General features: G+C 37.6%; 1 protein-coding gene across 1 annotated transcript; it reads right to left on the bottom strand.

Annotated features, from left to right (window-relative positions):
• Positions 1-3,979: 3,979 nt before the first annotated feature.
• LOC131088977 (desmoglein-1-like) lies at positions 3,980-24,989 on the bottom strand. The gene is made up of 16 exons (XM_058033473.1): positions 24,942-24,989; positions 18,287-18,322; positions 17,768-17,896; positions 16,942-17,097; positions 16,661-16,808; positions 15,556-15,719; positions 15,172-15,306; positions 14,414-14,599; positions 13,990-14,249; positions 12,905-13,047; positions 12,538-12,756; positions 10,909-11,406; positions 8,625-8,773; positions 8,068-8,128; positions 6,434-6,642; positions 3,980-4,951 (listed from the first exon to the last, which is right to left on the bottom strand). Exons 1-16 carry the CDS (start codon positions 24,987-24,989, stop codon positions 3,980-3,982), a joined length of 3,513 nt encoding a protein of 1,170 aa, XP_057889456.1.
• Between the last annotated feature and the right edge of the window lie 1,678 nt (positions 24,990-26,667).

The following is a 26,667-nucleotide window of genomic DNA, read 5'->3' as shown; positions in this document are numbered from 1 at the left end:
TATTAGAAAGAAGTTTGATTTTAGAACCAAAGTGCTTTTCCTTGGTTCAGTTCATTCTGATCAACCTGCAGTGAATGTGCCTGTGATGCCTGTGCTGCCCAAACACCGTGTTTCTAGAGACTTTTGCTGTCCATCTCTCTGTGGCTTGTAGTCCAGCATTAATTTATAGCTCCTCTGAAGCATGATTTCAGAGCTGCAGGACAAAAAGGTATCACAGAACAGGCTGTCCAAAGAAGGAGAACAATGCAGAGAATGATGGGTTGAAGAAATTGTACTGTAATTCTTGTGAGACCTGACACATATTTCTGCTTGGCAACCTGAAACAAAGTACTGTAGTCAATTTGACACGTGAAATAACTTTGTTTTGGAATTACCTGACTTTCTAAATCAAAACTTTCTAGTTCTTTTTTTTTTTTCTTTTTTCTTTTTTTCATGAAAGAAGGAAATTTTTTTTTCTGAAAAAAACCCCATCAGTTTTAAGGAAACTGTATTTCCCACTGATAAATGAAAAAAAATATTCTGAGCCACTCTATGTAAGACATTATGTTCCAAATGATCATTTATTGTATTTTTTCAGTGCCATTCAGAAACTATTACAAACAAACCTCTAATATTTTTATTTATGAAAACACAAGCCCACAGTAATATTACTTATATTTTAAATAGAATGATGCATTTGGTGACTCAACATTGAGGAGCATTTGAATTATGCAGTTATGTTAATTCAAGCAAAATGGTAGAATTTAAAAAAATTGTTGCTTAAATTGTGTGGCCTTTTCATATCGCGCATAGTAAGTGCTGCTCACAACAGTTTAAAAGTATTATTTATTACCACAGAATCAGGACAGAGTAAAAAGTATTGAAACTTGCAGTTCAAGTTGAGATAGTGTTCCTAAGATAGAAATCTAACGAGACCCTCAGCTTGTGACTCTGTTTTCTTCCATGTCAGTATACTTCTCGTCATGCCAAGATCTCACTGAGCCTGTTTAAAACTGTAGGATCCCATTCCCAAATAAACATGAGTTAAAAAGAATAAAAAGACAGCCATGCACTTGGTATTGCATGTTGCTGTCTCTAAGCAAGAGCATTTCTTTTGAGTGGTTTAGAGCAGAACTGATATCACGACTGTCTTGCTTCCCTAAAACAATTCCTTCTTCATTATTAAACAATACAATTAAAGGTGAGACAGCAAACAGGCTTTTAAATTACAGCTGGAAGAAAAGAAACAAAACTAATGTCTGCTGGCCAGAATTAAACTATTTGCTATTTTTTAAACAATAAAGCTAGAAAAAGAATTTGAACAGATTTTTTAATGAACCAAGTATTTGTTCATGTCTTCACATGCATTTTTTTCTTCCACAAATTGAATCTAAAATATTTGAACCTAAAAGAATCCTCAATTGACTAAGAAAGCAATTTTTAGGAAGGTTGTAAAAATTACAAATCAATAGGAGTTAATATTCAGAAGTGCACAGGATAGTGCAATTGCTGTTTGTTGTGAGAAACCAATATTAAAAGATGCTAGAAATATTTCAAGAAGTTGTATCACATAATAATTAATAATTAAAAAGTTGGTAAAAGATAGTACTAGAAGTAGACAACCACCACAAAACCAAAATGTCCTTTGAAACAACATTTTTTTCTCTATTTTTCTATTATTTTTCTATTTCTCTATTTTTTTTCCTATTCATTCTTCCCCTATTTCTAGACATGCAAGAGACCATAGTTCAGACACTCATATGTCCCACAGCATTCCTGTTCAAGGAATTCAGCATGTGCTCCTGAAGACTAGTTTCATTACTTTGAACACAATTCAGGAAAGTATTTCTGATTTGCTTAAGATGATTATGGAAATATTTACACTAGACTTAACTTTTTTTTTACATTACAATATTTTCTTGTGGAGTTTGGCTGTATTGCATAGGCTTTTTATATACCAGATAGTAATATGGATTTTAAATATTTGTTTTTTAATGTAAACAGATAGGTAGCAAAATTAAAGGGAGTTTGTTAGCATTTTAGTGAACTTCAGCAAAAATTCTCAAGATGTAGAAGGATATAGCTTTATATATCAGTACCTATTTTCCTTCTTTAAAGAATGGTTCCAGGAACCATAATTACAGTTGGTACATAACATATAGGGAAGACTAATCCCTTCAAAGTCAATGCAATTTTAGTGATACTTAAGACAATCAAGGCTACAGATAGTAGCAAAACCAGCAACCTGTCAGATTTTACAGGGAGAGCATCTAACATGCTCAGTTGCTGTAGACAAGAACCTGAAGCTATGGAAGGGACCTTTCTTGGAGGTAGCCTTGGATTTGGTCATGACTCCTCAGGATTACTGATGTTGACAGTGGCATTGACTCAGGGGGCACTGCAGGCTGTCGTTGACAGCAGACCTAGTTGTATTTCCAAAAACATCTTTTAAGAAACCTTTTCTTGGTATCAGACTCAGAAACTGGTTATCCATTCCTTCTGAGGTAAGTTAGTCTAGACACACAATTGAGTTTCTTTTCCATTTTATAGAGTGGGAGGTTCACAGACAACTCTTTAAACTTTTCACTTACTTATCTGTCAAAGCCAAAGAAGCAAAATTTTCAGGAAAACTACTGATTTGGTGGTCTAGCAAAAAAAGCTAGCCTCTCCCTATAACTATTTTATTTACACTGAAGCAATGTTGGGTGTGCTATGGTTACTATACATATGATACACAAATAAAATGAGATAAAAGATATATTTCAGTATTTTGGTCCTTCAGATCATATTCTAAGACATGTTAAGGTATTATTAGAATAACAGAGTCCAGCAGAGCTGTTTTTGTGGGAAAATAAAAGCCAGATTTAATTAAGTTTATAAACTCATAAAGACTTTTTCAATTAATACATTCAAATAAACTTTCAAAATATCAATGCAAAATACATTGACATATGAAATAAAAATTCTCCACATTGCTTATTAGCAAATTTATATTGCTTCCAAGTGTTTTTTTCTTTTCAGGAAGACTTCAGCTACCAGTGTCAGTGATACAATACTTGCTATTGCCTCCTTACATCACAAAGCTTCCAAGATTTTCTTTTCTTATCAGTATGTGAGACAAGAATTGGCACAGTATTTTTAGACCTCTTAATACAACCTGACACTGGCAATTTAAATGGTAGTCATAATTTGGCACAAAAATATGACTAAGAGTTCCTGATTGTCACTGAAGTCCTTTTAGATTTAAGCAAAGTCGTAATGGCAATGGAGAAAGGATGAAGCCAACATCTTCTTGGGTGACAGTGTCAACGTGGCAGCACCAGCTGTGACAAATCACTCCTTGCCATGACAGGAACAGTATGGCAGGCTGTGTCAGGGTGTTTGTTTACTGAGAACTTCAGAAAGCAATGGAAGTGTGTTATGTTTATATAATTATTATTTATAACTGTTGTGGGTGATGGGAGAAATGGTTGAAAGTGCCATTTTGTAGCGCTTCTTGAATTACATGCAAAGTAAAATGATGCATTTGAAAGTGCTTATTTAGTCTTGAGTTGACTAATTATTAACTACATTCTTTTCCTCTCTTGTCAGTGAGGGCCTATTAATCCAAATCTCTTATTGTGAGAGATCACTCAGCTGTACACTATTTTAACATGCTTGTGTATGATATTAATTCATGCTGTGTGCATGCACGGATCCTCTCTCACTGCTCTCCCCAGTAATCAGATATCTCTCCAAAAATACTAGTCTCTTTATACACTTGCAGTGCTAGGTGGAGAGAAAGAAAGAAATTTAAAGCTAACTTCTATTTTCCCTTCACTGACAAAGTGCATTTGACCTCAAAATGGGGCACCCATCAGAGATCCTCACACAAGCAGGAATCCCTGAAATTTTAGCGCTATTTCTTAGTTATAAATAATAACAATATTTTTGGTGGGTGGCAGCTAATGAGTGTCGGTGCAAATGGCGATTTCAGCAGGAAGGGGTGCCAGCAGAGGCCTTACTGACTGGAGTACTGCATGGTGCTGTACTTTGTCATTCGTCTCCGGGAGGTGCCTGGAGATGCCGTGCCCATTCCCTGACCAAGATGACATTCGGCACTGAGCATCTGACCTGTGCTGCTCAGGCTCCCTAGATTTGCTCCTCCCATGCTTGTTGCTCCCAGGCTGCTCATCCCAGCCCCTGACACTACTCTCTCTGTGACCATCACGTTGTGGGCACTGGATAACTCTGAGGGAATATTTATTAGACTGCCTGGCATGCCGGAGGCAGGCCTGAACACCCTTTCTGTCACTACCACATTTGACCCATCTACCAAATCAGGAATGCTCAGAGATGCCGGGAGCCGGGAGTTAGGCGCGATTACTCTTTCCGTGACGATAACGTTGGAGCCCTCAGTGAGATCGGGGATATCCAGCATGCCACGCAAATCAGAGGCAGACGCAGGCCCCACAACCCTCTCCGTCACAACGACGTTGGATGCACGCAGAGGGTCAACGCAAACAGAGGGCTGGCTGGAGGTGTACGTCTCGGTCACCATCATGTTGCCATGGAGCAGGGGATCTGGCATGGGCCTCGGCGGCTGTATGGTTGTCCCAGATGTGTAGGTGTTTTCAGTAACAACCGTTGTAGTGCCAGCGGTGGGAGGCATAGGTGCATTTCCGTTGACAATGATGGTGGTGCCCGGTGGCGGGAGGTTTAGATCACTTTCAGGACTGGGGAAGGGAATGTTGACGCCTGGCCAGGGTGGGTTAGCATCAGGGAAAGGTTCGATCTCTTTGCCCAGACAAATCTCTGCTAAGGTCTTAAATTTTGGTCCTAATGTATCCAAGTATGTTTCGTCTGTATCTTCTCCAATAAAGCTGCAGCAACCCACGGAGCCAACAGGAGTACCGACTCCTTCGTGATCATAAATTAATAGGCAGTCATTTGCTGGCCGACCTTCATCTTCATCTGCATACACAAATGCTTTCTGTAGTTTGAAAAAACAAAAAAACAAAAAAAAAAAAAAAAAAAAAAGAAAAAAAGAAGAACAGAATAACAGAGTGAATTTTGTCAGGTTTTTAACCATGAACACTCGAACCACAGTAAAGTTTCCCCAACCACAGTAAGGCCCACCTGACTTGAAAAATAGGACATCAATAGGACAGACTATACCATCAACATTTTTTAGCCTTGAAATAAGTTTATTTAAATAGTGTTTCATTCCTGTTCCTGCAGACACATAGCATCTCAAATTTTGGTCTGTGTCTCTGTCTATGGGACAAAGGGGACAGGCAAACAGATGCCTTCTTTGGGCAGCAGTATCTGAGCAAAATGGTAGGAGGAGGAGTGAAGCAGCATGGCGAGGGGGCAATGAAAAGGCCAGGAAAGAGGAGGATTGGATGGAGGATTGTCCATAGTGGGGGAGACTTGGTGAGTCCAGAGGGGAGTGCATTTTGAGCAAGAAGGAAATCGCCAACTGGGAATGATGTTTTGGATCCTGATGTGGTCATTGCAAAGACATCAGGCAGGAAAGAGGAGAATTTAAAGTGAGTGCTAAGTGGGGTTCGAGGAAGCAGAAAAGGATGGAAGGGGAGGCCTGGGAGAAAGAGTCAAAGAGTTTGGGAATTGACATGGTTCAGGAGGATAGCAGTAGTATGTGGAGGCCTATGGCAGGAAGACAATTAATACATAGTGCTTCAGGCCAAGGCAGGAAGATTGCAGTCTGGGAGAAATCCATGCTCAGGATGTCAGGACTGCTCTGTTCTCTCCTCCATGAACCTTGTTTAGATTTTGAAATATAGCAATCCTTATATCTTAATTGATATTTTGGTGACATGCAGTTATAACATTTATGCTTCACAGTTCATGCATATGAATAAAAATATAGCTCATGAAACCATTAATCATGTAAATTCCATACCATTTTTAAAATCCCATATGTAAAGGTGAATTTAAGTATTGCCAATTGAAAAACTTCATATTTGTGTCACTGGTAGTTCACAAGTCTTTTAGGGAGCAGAAATGGCAATAAAAATAAGGAGGAATTGATGTTTAAAGTTCTGTCAGGATTAGAATGACTTCATCAAACAAACTGTACAGGAAGTAGGAGTGAACAATTCCAAAAAGTTATTAAATATTTATGCACTGGGAAAGGTTGGAAATACATAAATTTGGTGGGTAATTATGAAATCATTTAATTGCTTCCTACCTTGACCCACATTATGTCCATCAATTTTACAAAAAGGCTGCTAAACAATCCACCTACTATGGCAGCAGCTCAAAGACATTACTACTACTAGTGTTGTAACTTTTCCTACCAGTGTGATCAGCTTTGCTTTCACAGCAGTGTTATAGCATGGAAGTTTCAATTTGAGTAGAATTATTTTGGATCTCCACCATGTAACCTGGGAAGGGGAATCTAACAGAAAGCCTGCTCACAGTAGTAACTCAAAGAACAGCATTTAATTACCTCAGAGAAATAGTTGTCTAGGAAGGCCATGTTCACTCCTCCTTCTCGATACTCTTTTATTGTTCCTCCAATTGACCCTTTTGCTTCCCCTGTTCCAGAAATTCCTCCAGCTGTTCCGTAGCCAGTACCAGTGCCATAGCCAACACCTGTAGTTTCTTCAACACCAGAAGCTACTACTCCTCCTCCTCCATATGTGTTATTATATATGTCTGAAAGCAGAAAAAGTTATTGCTCCTGTGCTCAGTGAAACTTTTACACACAATTTGTCCGTTATTTTTACAAATGCTATAATGACACTTCTGAGTTTCTAAAGGTATTTTAGACCACTCTCAGTCACAGGTTTATGCACAGGTACAAAACTTTGAAACTGCAGTAACAATTATATATGTATTAACAGACACCTAAGGGCTTAATTTTATTCTTGAGGCTAGGCAACATGTGTTTTAGAAAATCAGTGATTTAGTTTGTTATTGGCTGGACAGATTATTCTGTCTAGTGTATATATATGCTGTTGTGGGGTTTATGTTAGAAAATCATATAATGTTTATCTATGCAAATGCATAAATTCATATTTATGATCACATTGGCATTAATTTTTTCCCTTACACACTTAGAAAATAAAGAGTTTTATAAATCCTAGAAAATAAAGAGTTATGTAACTACTTCACATTTTCAAGTACTGAGATTTTTTAGGGGAGAACAACAATGGATCATAATAACCACCAGTTTATCATTCATAATGGAAATGTCCTTTATAATAAAGTAATACTTACAGGATTTCATCTTGTCTGTATTTTTTTAGTTCATGATAACAAGGAAAGAGTTTTCTTAATGATCAGCACATATTATAATAAAAGAATTGCATACAGTAGTCTTGACTATGGTTACGCTGGGAAACATAGGCTAAATTACATATTTTTTTGATTTCTGTGAAATGAGAAATCTGAGAACATTCTTCTATAATAAATAGTCAGCAGAGAGGTTGTCTTGCAGAGTAACATTTCTTCCTGTCAGAAAGTAGGGAAAATGGACCTGTGCCAGCATTCTTCCTTCTTTTTCTGAAGTAGGGAATGGAGGAGAAGGATAACGTAACGCTGCACAGCTGGGCTTATTCTCTATGATCATTGAATTCCTGGAGAAACTTTATCTCAGAAGCATGCATTTATTGTGTTATATGTCAGCTTGTCTAGGTTAACACACAAATTGGCAGTAATTAACTAGCTACTTCTCATGCTTCCTTATGGGAAGCAGGAAACTGAGGAGAACTGAAGATTTTACCCAAGTTAGGAAAGCAAATATCCTTATTCTGGCTAAATATTGATTTCTTCTGGTGTCTTGAAAATGCCCTGCATTCAGTAGCTTTGCTGATAAAGAAAAAATACCTGGGATTTGAAAGCCTTGGCAGCTATTTCAAAATAGCTGTATTTCCAAGTGTAGTTTGCAGAAATTAATCTGTTCAGAAGCTCAAACCCAAGACTTTTTATTCATACAGGAAATCCTGTATGAGTTTGACTATCTGCAGATATGAGATTGGAAGGGTTGGGTTATACCTGGGAAACCAAAGGACCCCATGAATCTGAAGGCATGAAGTACTGAAAGACAGCATAACATAGAAGATTTAAGGATCTGCTTACCAGAAGGTTCACCAAAATCACCTCCTGCAGCAGTTGTTGGGGCAAGAATGTGTGAGACATCCTGGAAAACAACATTTTGACTCCTTGAATGATTACCTTGAAATTCCCATATGAAGACCGAGACTTTGTGAATTATGTTAAGAAATTAGCAGTCCAAACTGCTAATGATGGCTGGTCATTACCACCATCTCCATTAACAATCAAAACAGAACAAAACAAAGAGACTACAAATTTTTTCCCTTGTCAACACGAACAATGATCAATGAAGATGATTTGTATTCCCTTCTAAACTTGCACTGAAGGAGCTTTCTGGTTGTTATGCTTCATCTGAAGGAACAGTGGCACCAAACTTTTGTGCCAAACTAACTTACCACTGCTTAAAACACATAAACCCCATCAGTGAATGTTAATTAAGAATCACCTTTCATATCTGGCTGGAAATTGTTGACAATGCCAGACTGGTTTTAGATTACACAGTGTTACTATCATTTTCTCTAGAAAAATGCAGCCTTTACTCACAAATTACTTCTGGTTTTGGAAACATGGGATGTACTGACCCTGTCTTCAGGCTGTGCACCTTCTATTCCCCATGGATGAATTGCCCCTTCTGTACATTCAGGTACAGGTTCAAATCCAGTTCCAACTCCACCTGCAGCGCCAGGTCCACAGCCACAACAGTCGCTCATTGACATCAAAATTGGAATCACTAACCAGGAAAAGAACAGGAAACAATTATTTAGCACATCTCTTCCTCGCAGGAATAGCTGCTCTCCCCAGAGGGCAGGTGCTCATGAACTTTTGAAAATATGCCTTTAAAATGTTTCTAACCAAGCAGCCTGTAAGTCTGGCTTTCAGAATCATTTGCTACTTATGGAGATACCTGTATTTGGAAATTCAGAATAATTTGTACCTTTAGTTATAGCACAGCAGCACAGGGGTGGGGCAGTTACTCTAAATTTATGCTTATACACCTGGGAACAGACTTTGATCTGTCTCAGCTGAACCAATATAAGTTGCATACATATTAAAATTAAACGAACAAAACCAGTGTTGCTATGTATAGCATTCAGTGCTATTCTTTCTGGATATACGAGCATACATTTCTCTCTTCAAGTATTGTAATTGAAAAGAAATACATATTAGTAATAATAGACTTATAAGAATCAGTGAAGAGTCCACCTGACTACAGGGATCATTGGCTAAGGCTCCAGTTGTACATTACATATACATAATGCTTGATTTGAAAAAGCAGTAGGGGCAATCCCCAAGCCCTACTTTCACCAAACATTTACATAGAGTGAATCAGGTTTCCCAGAGTGCTGTATTATGCTTAGTTGTTTAAAGAACTCAGTGCTGGAAATTGCAGAATGCTTGTAATGGCCAGCATCAAAAACACTGCTTATTTTAGAAAGGTGATGCAATATTAATTCATAGAACCATAGAATGGCTTGGGTTGGAAGAGATCTTAAATACCATTTAGTTCCAATCCCTCTGCCATGGGTAGGGACACTTTCCACTTACCACATTTCTCAAAGACTCATCCAGCTCAGCCTTGAACCAGGGATGGTGCATCCACAACTGCTCTGGGCAGCACGTGCCTCTGTCTCATCACTCTCACAGTTAAGAATTGCTTCCTAAACCTACTGTCTTTCAGTTTAAATCCATTGCTCCTTGTCCTGTCACAACACGCCCTTTTAAAAAGTCCCTCTCCAGGTCTTTTGCAGGACTCCTTTAGGAACTGCAAGGCTGCCCTAAGTTTCCTTTGGAGACTTCTCCAGGCTGAGCAGTTCTAACTCTCTCAGCTCGTCTTCATACGAGAGTTGCTCCAGCCCTCTGATTACTTGAACATCAAAGTGAAATGAAAAGGGGAAAGGACTACACTGTGTACAAAGTGCTGCCTCATAGAGCAGGACTAAGGATGTATTTACTCCAGACTATGAGGGGAAATTTACAAAGCCAGAAAGACAGTCTGTCTTGTAAGATAAACCCTCTGGGGACTACAAATTGCACAGCGTTTTGAAACTTCAAAATTTTGTGTTTGTTGATTCCTCCTAAATAAAGATCAAAACCCCAACCAAACCCCTTCCTCAAAAAATCAGGGGGGAAAAAACCCCAATTTTGTCAGGTTTGGTAGTCAGTATTTCTGCAGTGGGAAATTTTAGATGTTGATTACTTGATGCCCAGGCCAGGAAAGAGGGTTGATCACCTATGATTCTGGTAGTCTGAGAAATAATTGCTTGTATAAATTCTAACTTGAGTCCATGAAGCTCATAATTCTTCATAACATACTAGGACAAATGAATTAGCATCCTGCTTTGATCCTGTTATCATAAATGCTACTGTCTTTTTATTTGATGTAAGGTTTAGGAGTAGCCAAAAGTTTCAAAATGAAGGAGTAGCCAAAAGTTTCAAAATGTATGACTTATTGTTCTGCTACTGAAGTCTGGCTTTGAGTTCAAAGGAATCTTGTTCTTTAGATCCTTTCATACCCAACTTGGAGCAGATACTTGCCCAATTCTTCCAGTAATGTAATGGAAGTAGAAATTGCAAAATGTAAGTGACAGGACAGCTCTGTCTAAGAATTGGAATAAGAAGGCTTAGAAAGAAAATGCTTAATTTTAAATTAAAAATCTCTGTATAACATAAAACTTATGGAAATTATTTTCATTTAAAAGACAATTTTTTTCTCTATCAAATGGCCAATAGCAGCCAGTGGATTAGCAACCAACTGAAAAAGTAACCTTATTTTAGAAGGATTGAAAAATGCATTTTTACATGATTTAGAAAAATAATAAAACCAGTTTTCTTAATTTCTTAATTTCTTAATTTCTTAATACTTACAAACAAATATTAGTCCGCCGAGGAACATCAAGCCAATGGCAGCGCCACTAAGTGTGGTATTTGAATCCAATTGTCTGCCATAATTTTCATTTCCATAACCGCTGTCAGTGTAGGCAGTATATCCTTCATCACCTCCTTCGTAGCCATCAGTATAACCCTGCGACTGTGTGTGGTCCTCATAATCTCCTCCATAATCACCACCACCCTGCTGCCCTCCGTCTTCCCGGCCGCCTCCACCAGTGCCGCCGCCACCACCGCCAGTGCCGCCGCCACCACCACCAGTAGTGCCACCACCACCACCAGCGCCACCACCACCACCACCGATGATAATTATTCTTGTGGCCCCACTGGTGCAGTAGTTCCGACTGTCACACTGGCAAGCTTGCACAGGAATTATGTGTGGTCGAGCACAGCGCCGGCCTTGGCTGTCCCTTACGACGACGTAGATCCTATAAAGGTAAAAGTCTATGTTCTGGCCCACTAGTTCCGCAGAGGAATCTTGGGGGGAAAAAAAAAAGAGGAAAATATATTTGGATGAAGGTATTGACTACAAGTGTTGTACAAATCTATACTACTTGTGTATTACATTCATAGAACAGAATGAAAGTGTTCCCTTTCTAAGCACCTCAATTACTTATGCATCTACATTATTTACTCAAAGCTGAAACATTAAGTACTCATCTATGCTTGTTTTTTTCCTTGCAAAACCTGAGCCAAATCAGTCTAGTTATCACTTCTAAACTAGAGTAATACAAAAGGGGAAAGTGAAGTCTTTTATTTCTACTGCTAAATTTTCTGAATTTTATTTGCACAATGGTAAAGATAAAAGTTGAAAGTTTTATGCATTTTTTTATTCCTCTCTCAAGGAACTCATCCATGTTTTTCAGAAGGTTTAAAATATTTAAGATTACATATTTGCAACTGTTTAGGACAGGTAGGAGACTGAAGAATACTTGCAATTGTGATACTTGCCATATAATGTAGTCTTCTATGTAAACAGTAAGTTATGCAAATTCTGTCATTTAGTTATGCATGGTATCTGATTAATTCATTATTTTGTTATTTCATATTGAAGGAAACTGGCAAAGCTTCACTGGGCACTGACTAAAACAATTTTCCTTAAAATAGAATTAGGTGTGACTGGTACAATAAATTTTAAAAGTTGTAATCTTAATTTGTCATTTTCACATGCCTCTCATAAAAGTAAAGCTCTACTAACTATAAACTTTATACTTTAATAAACAAATTTGAGATTTGATATATGCTTAGGATTTTTTAGATAACACAGAAATAAAAAAGTGTCAAATTACTCCTTTTGATTTACTTCATTATGTTTAGACCCATAAAGGCTCTTGTCATAGTTATACTGAAAGTACAGTTTTGCTAGTAAATTTTCAGTTTCCTTTAAAATATAATATATGTATTAATTCTGATTTAAATATTATAATATATATATATTTGCATGCATATATTCAAATTTGGAGTAACTTCTTAGATTTGTATTTAACTGAGATTTGAATAGATTCTAATAAGTGTTTTGTTTGTTGATAAAGCAACATCCCAATCAGTTATTTTAGATAAGAGCTTATTGCTATCACTTATTCTGTTATAAAATGCAGGTTAATTTACCATTTATTCGTCTGATAATCCATGTAGTCTGAGGTTCACCATGTATGCTGAATGTGAAGGGGGTAGCATAGACAACACCATCCCTGGGCTTTGCTGAGATAACCACTGATGGGGAATGCATACATACTTTCCTCACTTCAGTATTAATAGTTGGGCAATTGGCATTGATGCCATCTAGTGAAAGCACAACGGTGCCAGTAGCAGTGTATCGAGGAACCCCTGTAAAAAGAAGGTATTTGTGGTCAGGGGGAAATAGTGATACTATAAACAATGCAGTTAGGGTTGGGAAACTAGAAACAGCAAAAAACATTTAGAGAAATCTGGAACACAAAGAGTTTATTTTGGAAAAATTAATCTCTTTTCTTACCTCTGGTGATAGCCAGAACCTCTGCTTGGTACTGCCCATTGACCAGATAGACAGAATCCCGGCTAATAACTTTGTTCAGTATGATTTCACCAGTGTTTTGATTGATTCTGAACCAGGCAGCTGGATCACGTCCTATGCTATATCTGTGTTTGGTGAAGTAAAAATACGCAGCGTTATGTTATGAATATATGTATTACACATTTATTTTGTGGATAAAATTTGGCACTTTTCTTTTGGCATTTTTCTTTCAGCTATGCTAGATCCTATTGCATTTCACCCAGTTCAAGCAAAATCCATGTAGACTCCAAAAAAAGGTAGACCAGAAAAGTAATTAGGAATAAAGCAAATGCATAGAAACCCATTTTATTTTGAAAGTGGCATCATAGTCCAAAAGTAAAACTTTTCTGGATCCTGTAAACCTTTACTAGAATCCTTGTTTATAGCAATGGTTAAATCCACAGTTCTTCTTATAACATTCTAAAGTTGTGTTTGCTGACACATTTCTGTTTTAGGAATATTTTTCAACTATTTGTAAATAGTTGAAAATAGGCTGTATTTATTTCTACATGCACTGAAAAGCAAATTATAGTCTCAGTTATTATTGTTAATTTCAAGAGAAACCGGTGTAAATTTTTTTTTACTAGAGAATTAGCTAGTAGCGGCTTACTCTGTTCTTGGAAAATATTAACTGTTCTTGGGATTTTCTGCCTGCTTTCTTGAGATGCTAACAAATTCCCTCCTTGTAGCAAATGTTTCAAGAAAAAGCATTCTTAGACTGAGAAAAAAACACCAAACCCTCTTCTAGTCTATATAAGTTACAGCCTGTTAGAAAAGTGATCTTTTCTTTGTCTTGTGCATAAGTCTAAGAAAAGTTGTCAGGAAAGAAAAGGACAAAAATGGGCTATATACTATTCCATAATAACATAGAATGTATGATACTATATAGTACTAGTCTATTGCCATTTTTCTATTGCTAATCAATAATCATTGTTTTTTTAAAGCATCCTTTAAAATACGTATTCCTCATCCCATGGAAATCTCAAAAGAATTATTCCACCCAGGCAGTTAAGCAGAGTAGAGCTTACACAACATTTGATGCAATGGTTCTAGTGTCCTCATCCATGGCTGTGTATGTTCCTACAACATAATTCACTCTTGCATTTTGTGGCAGGGAAAACACAACTGAAGATGGATGAAATCTTGGTGGTTCAATCAAATTTTTTACTTCTACTGTCAGGGGTGTCCCAAATATCTGGTACTCATGCGCAACAGAGTGGTGGAATGCAGCTACATTCCTGACACCGATCATCAGTGCGTGAGTTCGGATATGTTCAAAATCCAGCTCCTAAAAGGTAAACCACAGAGAACTAGATTATACATAAAAGCTCCCTTAATATTTTAAAAATATTTTTTATTTTAAATGGTTGAGTGACAGTGTTTTTACTGCCCGTTTATTTCTACTAACAATTAATTAAAATTTTAAGTCAAGAGCTGAATATTTATCCATACCTTAATTACTCTAAGGATTCCTTGATTTGTAGCTCGATCTGTAACAATTTCAAAACAGTTATCTTCATTACCGGATATAAAGAAAAACTCTGCTAACCAATTGTCTGTAAACTCTTCATCAGCATCCAGAGCTTGTATTCGTAACAGTTCTGAACTGAGTGAATTTTCTGAAATACTTGCTGAAAACTGAAATGACAGACAAATACCTATTAGTCAAACATATATATGTTTGGAAAACGGGAAAACACAGCTGTCTGCAGAGATTCTTTTGAAAGACGTTCTGAGCAGTGAATAAATTTTTTACGTAAAAACAATGTGTTCTGGGAAAATTGTGATTATGATTACAGATTTGAAAATCTCCAAGTGTCACCTCCAAGGTTTGCAGAGGTATCTCAGAAGAAAAGGATTTGTGCTTTCTATAAGAAATGGTTTTCCAAGGATTGGGTTATTCTACATAATCTCATATTGCAGGGATCTGGGCACCTGTATGACAGGATTTCTCTGAATACAAAGAAGTCAGTCCTGACAGTGTCAGGATTTACATCTCTGAATACAAAAATGATCTGTGTATATGTCACCAGAATTGTTGCACAAGCGACGGACTCTATTTTGAGCACTCTTCAAGGGAACAAGTCTGTCAATCCCATGGAGCATGTAAATGTGAAAGTTCTCTATGGGTTAGTTAGGGCTCTGTTACCAATGGGCCTTTTAAATGCAGTTTTAAATCAGTATTGCTGCCTTTGTTATTGGAAACTTACGGAGCTTTGAGCAAGAGTTGGAAAGTTGTCATTAACATCAATGACTTTCACATTACAGCTACAAAGGGATGATATTCCATCTGCAGCGCCGTCCCGGTCTGATGCCTTCACAACCAGAGTGTAGCTACTATGTTGCTGTCACAAAAAGAGAAATGAGTATGTTAGAAGACCATCTGTGCATCTTATAAATAACTCATGCTTGCTACTATTTCCTAATACAGGAATTCTACTTAGACATTTTATTGCGACACATCAAAACCGTGCATTTCTCCATTAATATTTGAAAAAAACAAAACTTTTCTCTCTCTTCTATATTTTTCTCGCTCTCATAGCACATATTCACTACAGCATAATTTTATTTAGCTTTGGAAGGGGAAATGTTACCTCTCTGTCAAGATAATTTGCAAGATGGAGTTCTCCTGTGTATTTATTCATAATGAACATGGGTGGACCAGAAGGTTCCTGACTCTCTATTTTGAAGGCAATTTTAGAATTCAAATGGTTAGGTTCATCTGCATCAGTTGCAATGATTTTCATCACCAGTGTGTCTAAAAATAAATTTAAAAAAATAGTAATTAAAAACCCACAAAACAAACAATCAAACAAAAAAACCAAAAAACCCCAAGAAAATCTCGAGTTTCTGCAAACAACTGATCAAGACGATGCTAAAACAGTGTATGAAAATGATAGAAGGCTATCTATTCCTTGACATTTACAGAGAAAACCAAAACTTTAGGTTTGTAGTACTGATTCTGGCAATGACTTCAAATGAATTAAAAATCAAAGTCACAAAAAATAATGCAGGTTTTCACTGAACTTCTTTAAAGAAGTTAAATTCCCTATCACCATAGGGAATATGCAAATACATCAAGTACTGAGCTTGCAGACATTACTATAAGAAATCACAGCTTTAAATGAGAATTTCTAGAAAGAAGAAAATGAGTGTTAGGCACCATTGCCTCAGTGCTATTTGCATGTCTAATGTTGATTACTGCAGTTTTGGTAAAAAGAACCATTTTAATGGTTTAAGTACAGAATTATTTAGTAATGTTTTGCTGCAATTGCAAATACCCAGGCTACAAGTACAAATATTTGAAAGAGAAAAATGGGTGAAAATGTATTTTACATACCCTCCAAGGAAATAAGTGTAATGATATTTTTTATTCTAATGAGAAGGAATGAAATGATTTCTTTTACATTTTCACATCTGAAAGAATTTGCATGATGGTATGGTTAGACACTGGAACATTCAGCACTTGTGTGTGGGAGGAAAGGGAGAAGGAAGCATTGCTGTTTAATTTACAGCAATTAGCCCAGGCCCTGGCTCAAATAGCACTTGGAGAAGTATCTGCAGCTCCCTCCTCTGCAGTGGCCCTGACCATTTTATGTCATTGCTTAAGAAAAGCAAAAATAGCTCCTCAGGTTTATATTAACTGTATTCTGTAAGCTTCACTAGCAGTTCTGAGGAAGGCATAGCACAGGTACTCACTGTCCATGCTGCTCTCTTCAACAGATCCTGTAAATACAGTTTGTGCAAATACAGGAGGATTATCATTTATATCCAGGACTCTGACTCGAAGTTCAAGAGGTGGTTCCAAATCTATACCGGTCACTGAGTGTTTAGCAAAGCAACGTATCTAAATAAAGAGATTTACTTGTTTTAAAACCAAAAGTTAACTAAGCAAAGTAGCAACCTGAAACAAGCAAACTTGTTGTCAGGCCCACCCTGGATATATCATTATAAAAGTCAAGAAAAAGGGGAATACTTACAACAAATACTGGTGTTATTTCCCTATCCACTATTGATGTTATATTAATTTCTCCTGTTCTTGGGTTAACAACAAATATTCCATAGGGTGCACGATCGATTCCAACTCCAGAGATGCTGTATGTGATTGGATTGTCTTCTTCACAATCAGACCGGATCTACAGTAACAGATAATAATAATAATAATAATTGATGCCAGTTTTCCGAGGACACCTACAGTGTTTTTTCTTCTATTCCTAGTTCCTGTAAAAAATTCTATATAACTTCAGTTTCTCAACTACTTATTACAAGGTTCAGTTGACAGAATCAATGGAAGGCTCCTCTACAAAATGTCAACCTAGATATCCATGTCCCCTTAAGGGCTCAGTGGGCCTTTTATTTCTCCTATGTCTGTCAGGGAAATGGAGAGAAATTCCAAGAGTATCACACTGTGGCTGGAACTCAGTAAGGGCATGATCACAGAGAGAGAACAGGAAAATATTTCTTTTTCTCTGTTTCCCACAAGTTATGTACAGTCTTTGAATTTCTGCTCAGGGGTTTCCCAAGTATAGAGAGAGAGAGAGAAGAAAAATGTCACTGGTTGGAGCTGCCTGGGAAGTAGACTCATGGCAATGTTCTAGGAAGCCTCTGGTTACTCCTCAGCAGCCACATGGATTCTTATGAGACTGTCTCAGCAGAGCTGGGAATGTTGCATCATCTTTCTTTTATTCTACATTCCTTGCTTTTACTAATCTAAGCATATGTATTTTTAAATCTCTCTGCATTTATCAGCCTGTCTTTGGCAAAACTTCCTTGTCAGTGAATAATTGTGTTTTTCTTTCTACTTACTCTGGCAATTGGATTCCTCTTGGAGTTGTCTTCTCCTTCTCTACAAGCTGCAGCAAATTTGATCCATTCACGTTTTTGTCTTCTAAAGGTTTTCCATCTTGCCATTCCATTTTCATCCCATTCTTTTACCTTTGACAGAGAATTCCAGTATCATGTGACCTCAGTCCATTTTAAACAAATACAAACAATTATAATTTCCAACAAAAAGAAGAAAAGAGATTTTTGTAGACCATGTGCTTTTTTACCATGTGCTTTTTTACATGTCTGTGAGTCTCAAACTCTATTGACTGTACATGTTTATTTTAAAATTACTCATTTGTTTGAGATACTCATTTAGATTTAGGTGAATTTCTCTTGAGAGAGTTAGCAGGTTATTACCTGCAGCAGTTTAACATTTAAATATGTTTTCAATCTTCAGGTTCAGAAGTGTCTCAGTTGAGTATTTTCCAAGTGATTTTTTCATTTGTAACATTTTGTTTAATCAGAAAAAGAGTTTCTAAATAAATAAATAAATATTACCTCTACATGAAATCCTGTGCTGAAATCCAAGAGTACCTGCAAGAACAATAAAAAAATTGGCATGTAGAAATGCAAGGCAAAATGCAGCAAGCAAAATGGATCTGCAACATTGCTGTACTGCAGGCCCATTGCAATAGCTTACCTAGCTGCAAGATTTCCATGAATGAGTTTGTGAAATTCAATTTTTTTTCTATATCCAGCACATAAATTCCTTGAGAGTTAAAACCTTCAAATCCATTCTGTCTTTCAAGACAGAACTTGAATGGATATGCCAGAGCAATTTTCAAACTACACCTTCATCAAAATAAAACTTTCACACATATTTTTAACACCTCAGCTGAAGAGAGAAGTGTTTGCAAGAGTTTTTACCAAACAATCTAGGAAACCAGGGAAGTATTTATCCTAAATAATTATTTATTTTTTCCATTTCTTTCCTATTTAGAAAGTTGGCAATAACCCTGGAGTACTTAATTATGTAATTGAACCAAAAAGAATGAAAATGGGATTTTTGGAACTTTCCAGTGAGATTGAAGAGATTCAATGTAAGATGGAAACCCACCTGAAGTTTTCAGGCAAATTTCCCTGGAGTGCAGTTTATTTTGATTTGAGACTCAACTATGTAACTATCTTGAGTAAATAAAGGTAGCAGGATCAGATGCAGTATGTAATTACTTTAAAACTACAATTCAAATGAGAGTAGCCTCAATTTCTTGATTAGCACAATTTAAAAGACAGCACAATTTAATTAACTTTATTCCTAAATAGGGTGTGAAAATGAAGTTCAATTTCTTCAGAGCATTTCTTTCAGGTTTAGGATCTGCTTTGGCTCTCTTCAGACAATAAAGGGTGAAGAATGTGGGATTTTCAGAACTGGATTCTTGCTTCATTCATCATTGGAAGATAGAAAATATCCAGGTGACTCAAAAATTATTGCAGCGTTTCTTTTTTCTCAACAAATGTTAACAGCTGCAGTTATGAGTATTTCCCTTCCTTATAATTTCCCATAGCTTTTCTGTTTGTTTTGGTTTCTTTGTTTTTTGTCTGATATATCTGTGTGGTTTTATGTCAGCTATACTTGGATAAAATCTGGCATCTTTTATCCTTACATCATGGGACTTTCCTCACTTCAAATTTATTGCATTGTACTGGCAAGACTGGAACATTGACACAAAATTTTTTCCACTTACTTCATGTTAAGACAACTTCTTACATGCAACAGATTAATGAACAGCAGCTTCACCCTCCTTACTCTCTCTCTCTCTTTCCCATTTACCTTTATGCTGCAAAAATTTACCATCTGTCATGTACAAAACAGTGTTTCCAATGACCTGGTTTTACCCAAAACATCCCTTGAGACCTTGGCCTGTAATGGATGCCTTAATCTGCTTCTCAATGGAGGAGTTTAGACTGGATCTGCCCATTTGATGTGCATATGTAGCTTGAAATTTTTTTGACTATTCACAGAGTAAGGATTTTTTTCCTTGTTTGTGCCAGCTATTGACATAAATGGTTAAGAAAAGTACTCTGTAGGAGAATCACTACAGTATGTTCTTGTTGTGCTAAAAGTACCAATACATCTTTTAACTTTTGTTGGGTTTATGGCTGTTTGAATTTTCAGCTTCAGAATAGGCTTCAAATTCGTGTGCAGCCGTTCTGTTCCTCATCTCAGAGAAGGGACAATATCAGGCTCCCTGTGAATGGCAGGGTTTGTTTGCCCCAGTGGGAGCTCAGTCCTGTTCTTTCATAATCCCCCTTGGAGTCCAGGGGAACATGGGAGAGTCAAAGGGGAAGACTACACCCTCACGAGAGAACCTGAGTGATGAGGTCCACCAGAAATAACACTAATTGAACGTCTCTTATCAGTCTATCCCACCTCATTTGGTGAGCACAATGAAATCCTCTCCACCCTTAGGCTGAAATCCCTTCTGGCATGCAAACAATTGTCTTGACCTGGCAAAGGATGGGTATGCACCTCCCAGTGCAGTGTTAGTGAATCTTGTCTGCTGTCTGCATCATGTGGCCTATCCTTACTTAACAGCGAGACTAATGCCTCACGACCAGCCACATCACTCTCATATTCTGAAAAACTATTCTGAGTTTTTCTGAAATAAGAATTATACCTGTAAAGAATTCTATTACTTAAAGACATGAGCATTCATGTATCTCTTGATTCCAGCCTATAAGGAGTTCTGTTTTCAAGCAGTGAAAAATTTATATTTCGCATTGGAGTCTTATCCTTTGTTTTTGAGCACCAGTAATGGGAACATCAGGATGTTGGTGATGCTGGGGATTATAAATTTAGGCCCTGTATTTTCACAGTTGAGCAGTGATGGTGAAGAAAAACCCCATTTTGCTACTTGTTGGTAATGGAAGATCTTGAATTCAGAGTCCTTAGTATAGTTCATGTTATTATTTGAAAGGGCTGATCCGATGAACTCTGCTGGTGGCTCTGTTTGGTATGTCTCTCAGTTACAGCTATGGTACAGGAAGGGGGGGCAGGCAGACATCAGACATAAATGTCTAGTTCACCAGATAAATCTGAACAATTTTGAAATTACATTTATCCTACTGGATTCAGGGATAGAGACTCCTCTCCCTCCCCAGCTAATGCCTTCTGGTTCTCCACTGTCACCAGCAGTTAGATGTCTTCCCCTAACCCAGTTGTCTATTTCTAATATTTATCTGAGATGCAAACCTTTTTTTTTCCTAGTGCTATTTCCAGCAGATAAGTTCTGTCTCCTAGCAGCTAACCCCTGCAAATTTTTAGGTAGTTAAAAAAAAAATCCCTTCTAAACCCATATCGAAGTACAGTACTTTCCAAAGACACAGGGATAAACAATAATTAAAGCAATAGGAGCCACTGGAATGTGTGGGATGCATCCTGAGGACCTTGGGGTAGGCAAGCTGGTCAGAATGATGCTAAGATTTGCTGTCCTGTTAGTCTCTGAGAGACTGTGAAAAAAAGGAAGCTGCAGAGAATCTAGATGCTGGTTGCACAAGTTGTTTCTGTTATGGGTTGGGAGATGGGCAGGCAGGAAACAATCTTGGTTTCTGTCATTTGCACAGTGTTCTGTCTGAAAGCTTGTCTTTTATTGTAATGATACCTGGACACTGTGTCCAAAATGGCACCTTAGAGTCACACTAGACTTATTCTGGATTTATTCTGATGTAACTGGGGACAGAATTAAGCCCATAGGATGTCTACTGTTCTTTGCACTCTCAAAGCAATTTACAAACAAGAATTAACTAATCATTAATTGAGTGCCAAGCAATATCATACGTAATTACGGAATCCTCCCTTCTCCACCTACTCAAATCTAAATGACTGAACATGCCTTTAACATCTTCCCAGCATTATTCATATGGGATCTGCTTCTCTCTCTTTGAAGTCAACAGTGGCATTGTTGTTGGCCTGGATGGGAGGAGTGCTGAGAGCTCACACGTATTGTGTTAGTCATCAGGCTGCTGTGGTAGCTCTGGTACTGTCAGCGTTTTGGGACCTTTACATCTTTCTTACTCATCCAAAGCCCTGACTAGAAAAGGGTTGCAATAATGAGCCCTTCCCTTTTATTCATTCTGCATCTCTTTTAAAAAATGATACATCAGTGCCTGTGAAATAATAAGAAGCAGAGTTCAAATATAAGACAAACCCTCATATTTTAAAAATATGCCATTTTATCACTTTTTAATCATTGAAACATGATTTTCTTTTTCTATACTTCACTTTTTCATATGTCACTTATGAATGTGCTTCATCCAATTTAAGATGAAATATTTTCTGGATTATTTTCCTGACATTTTGTTTTCTAATTCAGAGGAGGTCAGGTGTTTCCTGTGTTAGCAATACTTTGAGTTGCACCCAGGATGGATAATCCATTACTCTTTCAACCGTTGAGACAGGAACAATTCAGGAATTATGATAATGTTCATGTTAGGCTGAAGAATTTACTTCAAAGTTTTATTTATTTTAAAATAAGTTTACTCAAAGAACTGACAACTTTAGGAAAGTTTCCACTGAGATTATTTCCGTTCTGCTATTGTATCTTCTATTGTATGCAGATACAATACATTTCCATAGAATAACTGAGCTTAACCATTAGAAAAATGAACAGAAAATTAATTTCAATATAGGGTGTATGCCATTATCATTACAATTCGAGTTTTTCAAATTAGTCATGCTAAGTGCCCTCAATAAATCTCCTCAATAAAACCTGAATTCTGATATGACTTAGAGTGTTCTGGCTGCAAATGCATGTTTGCTTAATGGCCATTTTACTTAGGAATGTAAAACTGCAGGCTTAAGTACCTAATCTTAGGTGACAGTTCCTGGATGTGGAATTGCTTTAGTTTATATTTCTACAATAGAATTGTTTGGCAGAAGAACCTGCAGGTTCCTGATTCAATTCTGGCAGATGTTTCACGTGAATGTACAAAATGAGGATGTAGCTCCTGACAATTTTTACGTTATTTTTACGCAATCAAGTTACGAGTAGGATGTGTAACCATAGTCTTATGACTGGGGGGGAAAAAAATAAACCCAGATAACATATGGGAAAATGTATCCAGACAAAAGTGCATAAGAGATGTGGTGAATTTAAAATTATTGGCTGTCACATGATAGCTGGCAGGAGAAGAGTCATACCTGATCAAACAGGTTATTTCCATAAAACGTGTCTGTGCTAGTATCACAAACAGAACTCCCTTACTCATGAGAATAATGTCTTTGAAGTCACATGAGCAAAGGTTGCAGAATCAGTCCCACCAATGGTGAAATCCACAGAGAAAATTATTTGTTTCAGGGCTGGTAAGTTTCCTTTGTTTTTTTGAAAATGCAGTAGTTTACTAAAATATGTATAACTCCATGTTAATTTTATTTGATGCAACTTATTAACAATATGCTAACCAGACACACCATTCAGACAGACAAGTGATTTTCAGGAAAGATTAGTTAAGCTGAAAGCCAAAATTTTTTCTCAGAATACACTAAAACTGGATACGTAAATGTATAATTTGACCTCAACAGTTTTTCTACCACCTTTCTTTAAATAGTTGAGAGATGCTATTAAGTCGTACAGGCCATCATGAACGTTGCTGGGCAGAAGAACACATAACAAGAACAAGGGTTTCCTCTGGGTAGTAAAAGTTCAAATATTTGATAGTCATCATACACAATGGCATTTTCCAAAATCGCTCTTTTTTTCTGAACCAGCACCTACCCTCCGTCACTCACAATTGTAACAACAGTATACTGATAGAATGAAAATGGCTCCAGAGCTGCTGGGAGAAGTAAAGCAGCAAAATGCTTTTGAATGGACAGGTCTTAGACATAAAACAGTCAAGCATTTTGAACTTCGACACACTGGGAGTGTGCATCACCAGGTAACTGAGTGAAACGAACAGTCACTTGTGTTTCATGAAAATCCAGAAGTGTTAGTGTGATGTGCAACAGGCCCCTCTCAGACACCTCTCTGCTGCCTTGAACAAGCTGAAACTTATCCGAACCATAGCTTGCTTTTGCCAAGTTTTGCCCTTGTTTTCTTGGCAGCTGCTCTGTGTTAATTAGCTCTACTTTACTGATTGCAGAGCTGTCACCTAAAATTAATAGATTGTATTTTCATAATAGTTTTAGGATTTCTTAACCTATAACACAAACTTTTTCTCTGACTACAGCATTTCTAGTGACATCAGTAATGAGAAGTTAACAAACATTTACACATACTAATACACAGTGTAAAATATAAAATTTCATGAAAACCACAGGACATAACAATAGCAGAAATCCTGCTCTTCTCAATCTTCAGGGCCTTAAATCTCTACCGAATTTCAAGGGGGCAGCACAGATGAGTAAAATGAATACACACAAAAATCAGATTGCAGGAGCAGTAGGGCACCCATAGCCCTTTTAAGTCCCTTCTGGGTAGTTTCCATGCCTTGATGAACACATTGAACAACTATGCCACTTGACCATAGCCACAACTTTCCTTTCACAGTGAGAAAAACAAACCCAAGGAGCAACACTTTCATCATGCATTCACTTGCTCAGCACATGGCGGCTCAGACACTAGGGCACAACAACACGGGAATCCTTTGCAATGTGAAATAATAGGCCAAGTCTTGATTTTTACTTAACTGAGATCACTAAATTTTGTCATTTTTTTCTCTCTTGAAAATAGCTGTAGGATTTGGTCAGCTCTGAAACGATCTTGCTAATAGTTTTGGAAAACGACATTTTAAATTTTTAGAAAAAGGTATTTCCTCAACTGATAAAAAAGTAAGGACATAGAACCAAATGATATCCAACCATTAAAATGTTTATAATTATAGCATTTTATTAATAACTGTGACCTTTAAATAGCAGCCACAGAAAACATTTGCCTGAAAAATCATGCAGTAAACATAGAAAGTCACATCTTGAACATCAACAGATCGCCAAAAGTCTAAAAAGAAACATTTGTCAGTATTTAATGAAAAGCTAATTTGATTTTATAGAATGTTCAGAAGTGCTGTTAAAATGAGCAGAGCTTTGGTTTTTATGGTAAATTTCACAAGATATTTTTGGGGAATAGTTTACATTGTAAAACGCAATGGTCTGCTGAGGAAGATGAAACTGGCGTCGTCACAGCATTTACAAATATTGTTTTAAAATCCGACTTACCAACAAAAGGAACAGAAAAGCAGCCGTTCGGTGAGGGAGCCAATCCATGGCATCTGACTTCTCAGAAACAAGTCCAACTGAGTTATGGTTACCAGCCTGTTCCTGTTCCCCTCCCCCCCCAGCTCTGGTGACTATTTAAAACGACACTCTGTGCATGTCCTTATACTCAGCCCTTCAAGGTGTCTCTGCCTCCCTCTGAGGGAAGAACTGAAGATGCTGTATAACAGAGTGTCTTTCCCCACCCCAAAATCCTGGGCTGGTCTCACCTGAAATGCTTGACAACATCATTATTGCTTGCAGGTAAAAGCTAAGAGACACACCTTAATTCTTATTGCACTGAAACCCTTTGTTGGATACAAAAAGGTACGTTTTAAAAACAGAGGCAAGCTTCGCTGAGAAGATACCGGGTGATTTATAAATTACTCACAACATAAGGAATCATTAAAATGGTAACTTATCTTTGCTTTGAATGCAACTTCAAGTTTTCTCTCTGCACCCTGTATAATAGAAGAACTAAATGAATATTACGATAAAGAATACGGAATTAAAAAACTTGTTCATTTAAATTAGCAGTTCATTTGTTTACTTCCAGGCACAAAGGAGTGAGTTCCATGCACACTGTTCACGGAGTGAAGAACTCAGAGCAGAATGGGGCTGTCACTAAAGAGATATCATATTAATTTGGGGGGAAAAATAGTGCTTTATTCATGAGACTTCAAGAATATCTGAAGCAGAGGAGGAAGATTTTCTGCCTTTGCGAGCTGCAAAGCCTCCTCATGCCATACCTTTCCCTTCCAATGGGCTGTGCTCTCGCTGACAGTGGAGGGGGAGAGTGTTAGAGAAACTGGGGAGCTGCTCAAAACAGCAGGTAGTGGAGGAGAGAGAGAATGTGCTGCAAAGCTCTCTTCTGGCCTGTTTTTAATGGCAATGGCAGTTGTGTGGGGGACAAAGAAATCACAGAGGGTTCCCCACTTTACCATCTGTTCTGCAGCACAGTGTTTGTTAGGTGCCTCATGTCTTTGGGACACCTGAACCACCCCTTAAAGGGCAAGGAGAAGTTAGAGTGGCCTTCTGCTCTGTGACTGAAGCTGGGAGGGGGGTACACACTTCACCCCCAAAAGCGCAATACCACCGGTGCGCTCCTGAGCCTGCTGAGCCCTGCATCTCCCAGGGCTGGGCATGAGCTGGGAAAAGAGTGCTCAGCACCTCTGGGGCTGCTCAGCCCTGCCAGGGTGAGGTCCCATGCTGCTGCTGGGTAAGCAGCTTTGCAGCACGCCGCGTCTCCATGCCACGTAGCACGGCTGCCTTGCTGCCTTGCCACGGGCTGGGGCTGCCAAAGCCAGTCGTGCGTGTCCCCAGCTGGCACTCAGCCCTTGGTACCAAACTCAGCATGCCCACCAGTGAGTCAGGGAGGCACACCAGGACAGGCCATGTTAAATGGATTCCACCTGCAGTTTCCTTTTTCTGGGAAATTCTAAACAATCTCAAATTTGCTTTTGGCTTAAGAAAAAAGTTAATTGTTGTACATATAAAATACGCATATTCTTTTATGAACCCAAGTATCTTATTTCAGAACTTTTGTCTAATCATACATTAAAAAAATGTCAATTTTAAAACATTTTTACTTTTAGATTTTTCAGTTGTTCAGTTTGTATGGATTTTTTTTTTTTGCTCTTTGCAGAATTTGAAACATTATTTTTGTATTTTTTATTCTTTCATACCAGAC

The sequence above is a fragment of the Melospiza georgiana genome, chromosome 1 (assembly GCF_028018845.1).
Source record: "Melospiza georgiana isolate bMelGeo1 chromosome 1, bMelGeo1.pri, whole genome shotgun sequence".
Taxonomy (NCBI): domain Eukaryota; kingdom Metazoa; phylum Chordata; class Aves; order Passeriformes; family Passerellidae; genus Melospiza; species Melospiza georgiana.
The sequence above is the reverse complement of the archived record's forward strand: the minus strand, read 5'-3'. Positions and strand labels throughout refer to the sequence as shown.